The sequence below is a fragment of the Pteropus vampyrus genome, unplaced genomic scaffold, assembly GCF_000151845.1.
Source record: "Pteropus vampyrus isolate Shadow unplaced genomic scaffold, Pvam_2.0 Scaffold435, whole genome shotgun sequence".
Lineage (NCBI taxonomy): Eukaryota > Metazoa > Chordata > Mammalia > Chiroptera > Pteropodidae > Pteropus > Pteropus vampyrus.
Window position 1 is genome coordinate 431851 of NW_011889216.1, and position 6814 is coordinate 438664.

General features: G+C 40.2%; 1 protein-coding gene across 1 annotated transcript; it reads left to right on the plus strand.

The window, feature by feature from the left end:
• The first annotated feature begins 259 nt into the window (after positions 1-259).
• On the plus strand, positions 260-6814 carry MYCBP (MYC binding protein). Its single transcript, XM_011381338.2, has 5 exons — positions 260-392; positions 589-661; positions 4056-4104; positions 4353-4482; positions 5602-6814. The coding sequence occupies exons 1-5, from the start codon at positions 309-311 to the stop codon at positions 5644-5646; spliced, it is 381 nt and encodes a 126-aa protein (XP_011379640.1). The 5' UTR covers positions 260-308; the 3' UTR covers positions 5647-6814.

Here is a 6814-nt window from a genome sequence, read left to right on the forward strand (position 1 = left end):
AATAGCCCTAGTGCTCCAGGGCTCCGCATACCCCGCCTCCGGGGGCCACGCCCATCTTTGGCCCCACCTGGACATTTGTCTCAAGTTACCGAAACCGTGCCTCTCGCTAAGCAACCGAATCGCGGCAGGGACCGGAAGAGGAAAGAGAGGTGCTGCTCAGCCAGCCAGATGGGCGGGCGTACGCAGCCTCCTTCGGAACGGCCCACTATGGGGCATTCAGAGCGTCCCGGTCGCCATGAAAACAGGCCACACCCCGGCCACCCCGGACCGTGGTTCCCAAGTGCGCAGGCGCGCCTGCCCTTCCGCGCATGAGCAGTGCTGCTCAGAGCCCGCCAGCCACGGTCTCCGGCGCCAGCTACGCCGCTGCCGCTGTCACTATGGCCCATTACAAAGTGAGGGGGGCGCGGCATGGCTGGGGGCGTGCGGGCGGTGGCGAGCCTCTGGTCGGCTCCAGGTGGGAGTGGGGGTGCGCGCGCAGGTTTTGGGGGCCTGAGGTAGCGAAGCAGAGGCGGGGTTTGCCGAACTCCCAGCGCCTTCTTCCTGCTCCGGCCCCCGGGTTTCGGCCACTGACCCGCCGTGTCTCCTCAGGCCGCCGACTCGAAGCGCGAGCAGTTCCGAAGGTACTTGGAGAAGTCCGGGGTGCTGGACACACTGACTAAGGGTGAGCATGGGGTAAGAGAGGGTTCCTCGTACCCTCTTCGTGCTCCTCGGGGCTGCGCCCGATGACGGGCCGTGGCGTGGGGAAGGAGCGGGTACAGGTGGGACGCGTTCGGGGTCCAGCGAGGTGGGCCTTGGGGATCCTTGGGGACCGGCGCACGCTAGGTTGCGGGACGCCGCCCGAGTCGGATAGCCTTGCTCACGGCCACCACTCTCCCGGCCGGGAGTGAAACTCTTGCAGCTGTTGCAAAGTCTCTCCAACTTCCGTTGCTTTGCCTCGAGCAGCCGCAGTGGGCATGTTTGCTAAAGACCTTGAGATCCCAGTTCCTCCCGCTTCACAGTTTCTGCGGAGTCCTCAAAATACTGTTAAGAAACATTTAATCGCGAACGAAGGGCAAGTGGGAAAAATTACCGATTTCAAAGTGCGCTATGAAGTAGCTAAGTGGACTTCATCTCCAATTTAGGCGATTCATAGTCAATTAGGCTGTGGCTTTTCAGCCCAATTTCCAGTCCATGTCAATTCCTACGTTGTGCATATTTCATAATTAAAGAAGCTTGAGGACACATCAAAATGGTTATATTGTTTTTACTTATTAAAATGTAAATTGTTACACTGTGTCTCTTCCTCCGGGTTTCAAGATAAGGTCCTTGAAGCTGGAGGGTTCCAAGAGATAGTTGGGGTACTGCTTATTTCATCAGCTCATCAGTAATTTGAATGTCTGTTATGTATCACTCAACTCTTTGGTTGAGGCTTTCAAGGGTGTAGAAGAGTTGGCAGGGATGAGTACCGGGGTCCACATGAGAAGAACAGTAAATGCCTGGGAAATAATTTGGTAACTGCTATTTGGCCAGAAGCAAAGGTTAGGAGAAAATTCTGGGAGAACTATGAATCATAGCAGAAAATAGGACTTTAAATTCTCAAGTATGGGCTGGTAATTTTGAATTGCTACCTACCTTGGGTTCAGGTGCTAGTTTCCCTATCGCTTTGCATATAAATTTCAGCCAACATTAAGGGACTATACGAAAGTGCTGTGCTCTGTTTATGGAAGTGTCACACAGATGCTTAGAATTTCATCTCTCCTCTCCCCTCAAAAAAACTCCACAAGTTCATTTCTTTCATTTATTGAACCATTTTATTCAGGTCTCTGTTCTAGGCACTGGGGATACAACAGTGGGGGGAAAAATTCCCAGCTTTAAATGAGTTTACATCCTAGTTAGGGGACTAATAATAAATACATAATGTCAGCCAGTGGTGTTATGAATAAAAACAGTAAAGTTGGGGATAAAGAACACTGGATATGCCATTTTATATTACTCTCTTAATATTTGAACAAAGACCTGAATGAAATAGTATGTTATGTCAAGAGTTCCAGGAAGTATAAGGAGGCCAGAGTGGCTGGATGGAGTGAAAGATATAATGGTAAAGGGCAGCAAAGTGACCCTTGTGGGAAGTAAATGAAGATGAACAGCCTGTGGCCATATGTGGATATTCCTTCATGAGAGACTAGATTTCCAGTTTCCTAAGTAACATCAGACAACATACTATCTACTGATGAGATCTATTTAAAACTTGATTTTCAGCTTCAAACATAGGTACTTTACATAGATTTAATTTATAATTTTTACTAAGCTTATTTCCAAGAGGATTTGAAACTAAAAACACTGTAAGACAGGATGGCTAAAGATAAAGATGGTAAGTCATTTGGAAGAAGAGGCATTTTAGTTATTTTGAGCACTCTATATCAACCTCTAAAAATCCTGGCTGCTAAGGCAAAAAGGGGAACATCGGGTATAGAGTTTTTCTTGTCTGAGTTAAAGGAAGTATATTCCATCTATAGAAAAGCACAGGAAACTTGACATTTACATTATGTTCTGTAATTACCAACCTTGTACCACTGACAGAAATTTAAAAGTTGAAAGAAATAGGATGGGCGAAGAAGAGGAAGAAAGGATAAAGTGTATTCATGTCTTAGAAAATTAGGACTCAGTAGAGATCAATGGAGATTAATGGAAGAAACAGAAGTTTAAGTATATAATTTAAAGAAAAAGGTAATAAGTTGAAGGTACTATAACATACTGAAGGGAGGAAAGAGGATTGGGTAGTGGTATAAATATATCAATGTCTCAAAAGATAGTATATTTAGAGAGATAAAGAGTTACTATCAGAACTCAATTTAAGTTGTTAAATGTAGTTGCCCATTTGAGTTTTTCCATACTGCATATTTTATTTTGAGGAGTTATTAAAACTCTTGAAAGATAAAAGGGAAGCATGTAAGTTGGTTTAAAACAGGAGTTCTTGTGGTATGGATATGCATATTTTTTTGTGTGTAGTTAAATTTGTTTTCTTGGCTTTTATCAGACTGTTCAAAGGGTTCCATGCACAAAAACTTAACCCCTGGTTTAGAGAGAGTTTTATCTGAGCAATAAATCCTAGGAGGAGTTTGTTCAATAGAAGATGAGCAAGGTAGTGCTGACGTGAGCTAGCTATAGGATATGAAACCATTGAAGTATTATATGTTAATGTTGATTTGAGCATGTTGATCACTGGTAAAGTTTTTGGTTGGAGGTCATTTAGCATGTCGTGTATGAAACTTCATTCTTGAAGGATATTTTGAATTCAGAGTTTTTCAATAATTACCATAGCCATGTTGATTCTCTTCTAAATTTTTCTCAAATTTATCTACATTGTTTCCACCCCTCTGTCACCCTAGTGCAGGTCACACTATCTTTTCAACGTGATTACCACATCAGCCTCTTAACTGCTTTTCCTGCTCTTATCCTTGTCCCACTTGTTGATTTTCCACATAGCAGTCAAGAGTGATCCAGTCACTTTCCTGCTTAAAATGTTTCTGTGTCTGTTCTTAGGATCAAAGTCCAACCAGACTTGCAGGATCCTCTCCCTAGTCTGCCCCGACCACCTTTCCAGCTTCTTCAGCCAATCACTGATAGCGAATACTCCTGCAATATTGTTCATAACTCTATCTAGCCACACTTGAATTTCAGTTCCTCAGTATGTTGCCCCCTGCCCTTCCCATTTTATCTACAACCATCATCATCATCTAGGTCTCAGGTCTTATCTCCCTTCCTTTAGGAAGCCTTCCCTGGTGCCCTAGGCTGAGTTAGGCGTTCTTCCAGTGTGCTCCCATAACCCATCATTCTATATTGTCCCTTGATATATATATATTTTTTTTTGTCTAGTTCCTTGCTTATCTTTTGCACTAGACTGTAAATTCATTGAGAAAAGGGTCCATGCCTGTCTTGTTGATCATAGTATGGACAGTCCTAGCAGTGTGCCTGGCATATAATAGGCACTTAATAGATACTGGGTTATGGACTATAACTTCAGTCATTCAAATTTAAGACTTTAATTGTTGCTTTTTCTGCTTTTTGATTTGCAGTATTGGTAGCCTTATATGAAGAACCAGAGAAACCTAATAGTGCTTTGGAGTATCCTTTTCATCTTTCAAGTCAGAAAAAGGCCTTATTTTTGGAACTCTTATTTTTTCACATAGATAATAAACCTTTATAATACTTTTGATTATTGAAAAAGTTACTTTCCTTTGAGTTTTTGGATGATGATCTCTGGGTAAATATGGGAGGTAGGGTGGGGTGACTCTGATCAGAGATATTGATGGTACACTGGGCTATTTCATTAGTTCCATTCAGCTCAAGTAAATTCTTAACTTTGATATTAGTTTTTTAAAGCATCACTTAGGAGCTGCTACCCCAGAAAATCCAGAAATAGAGCTGCTTCGCCTAGAATTGGCAGAAATGAAAGAGAAATATGAAGCTATTGTAGAAGAAAATAAAAAACTGAAAACAAAGGTAAATTTTTAAAAAGAATTCATGCTAAAAATTAATTTTACTTTTAGTGATCAAAACCTCACTAAAATGGACAGTAGGGGAGGGAGGAGGGTGAATATCAATCTCAATTAATTGTAAGGCTGAACTAATGCCGTTTAGAAAACCATAGACAAATTATAAATAGGACAAGCAAGTATGGTTAAGAAAAGGTTCTTGGGAACTTACATCAACAAAAATGAGAATATTGGTCATGCTGCTTATAAAAGTAAATGGAGATTTCTGAGAGTCTTAAGCAGTTGATTTAAGTAGGTCAGTATAGGGCCATTGTTTTGTGAATGGCACCTCTTATGAGTTGTGCAGTGCAGTCTGCACAGTCATGCGTGGTGGCCCTGTAATGGCTCTGTAAGTTTGTTTGCACTCAATTTTGTTTAGTGCTGAAGTTTTTTCTTTGTTTAAACTCCTGTGAAAATTTTCATAAACTTCAAATTAGTCAACTCTAAGTCTTTTGAGGTTTCACCACACTCTGAATCACGTAATGTATTTTTTACATTATTCTAGGCATTTCTCGTAATGTTTTATCTTCTCAACTCTGACAGCTAAATGGAGCAACTGAAATCTTAGCTTAGTGTTCTTCCAGGGAACCACAACTTAGCATAAAAGAAAACGCAATATCTTAAATTACCCAGATTCCACATTGTGCAAATGCCAGTTAACTCTTGGGCACCTTTTAAGTCAAAGACATTAGCAGCTCTTCATTGACTGGCTCGCTTCATATATGTCACATAGTTCTTTTTTTCTACTTTTTAGGAGAAAGTTCAGTAAACTTTTGGTGGAGGGGAAGAAAGTACCTTATAAACCACAGCATCTTTGGGGAGATATAGATTATTACATATAAAGTATTTCAGCAGTGTAGATATGAATTGGAATTAAATTTTAGTTTAGTAATATTAAAAGTTTATGTAAAAAGAGTCTTCATTAGGTTTGATTGTATTAATCGTAAATTACTGAATTGTTTAAAAAGGATAGATTATTAATATAAACTTACTGATTCAATGATTAGTTAACTCGTTTTGTTACTATTAAGTTTTTTACCCAATTTAGAATAAAATTCACCTAAAATCCTCTGTCTTTGCCCTATAGCTTGCTCAGTATGAACCACCTCAGGAGGAGAAGCGTGCTGAATAGGATTCTACTCAGTTGAAAAAGACATTGAAAAATGGTTTTGTATGACTTGAATAGTTTGTATAGTATATAATCTTTTCTGAACAGATGCTATAGAACTCTTTTAATATGTTAAATTCACCTATCACACTTTAACTGTTATAAACACACAGAATCACCAATAAAAACTCAATATAACCTTCTTTGGGTCTTAAAAGCAGGAGAATCCTAAAAAAAAGAAAAAAAAAAATCTAAACACAGCTATCTAATTCATTACCTTAAAAGATATTCTGTATATTAGTCTGACTAGGAATAATGGTACTGGTTGTATTTTAGCAAGGAAGGTTAGCATGGGGGCTGTTCTTGGGTTAGTTCAGGATATAAGCACAGGTATAGTCATTCTTTAAAATGTTGTTTATATTCTCTATAGGCAGCTGGAGAGATCTGTGTGACATGAGATGTTTTTGCATGGGTTCCCATGAATCTTGCTCGTTTATATAATGTGGAACAAATAATTCTTCTTTGCCACCACTTTGCCTTAGATAACCGTCTGTGTGCCAGTTTGAACTCTGACACATTTTCCTTCTATGCAATCATGCCCTATCTGATGATGTTGCCTTGCTTGCTCTGTGCTTCAGTGGGTCCTACTTGTACATTGGCCTTTCTGTGTTGATTTTCAATTTGCTATAATAGCAGTTATCCTGATTGTAATTTATATGACTTTAAACAGGATTGCACTGTTTCTCTGCCTTACTTAGTTGCTTAGTTGAGCACAGCACAGAGGCAACATAAAATTCTGGGTTCATGCACAAGCTAGGATGAAAAGGGGAATGAGCCATATATCGTGGAAAATTATAGTTTGCGGGTATAATTATATAGTGCTTTTTTCCCTCAAAGTTTTTTTCTAGTCTTGAATTCATTTTATCTTCATTATCCCTGTGAAGTAGGTACGGCAAGTATGATGGGAGGTTGGGTGCTGCATTTTTAGGCCAAAGACTGATATTAATACAAATTATTTACTAACTGTAGAACCTTGGGCACATCAGTTAAACTGCTCTGAGATTCACTTTCCTCATCTATTACATGAGAATAATAATATCTGTGCTGCCTACCTCACAGGGTTGTTGTGAGGGTCAAATGGAATGTATGTGAAAGATTTGTAAATGGTAAAGCACTATATTCTTGTTTGTTA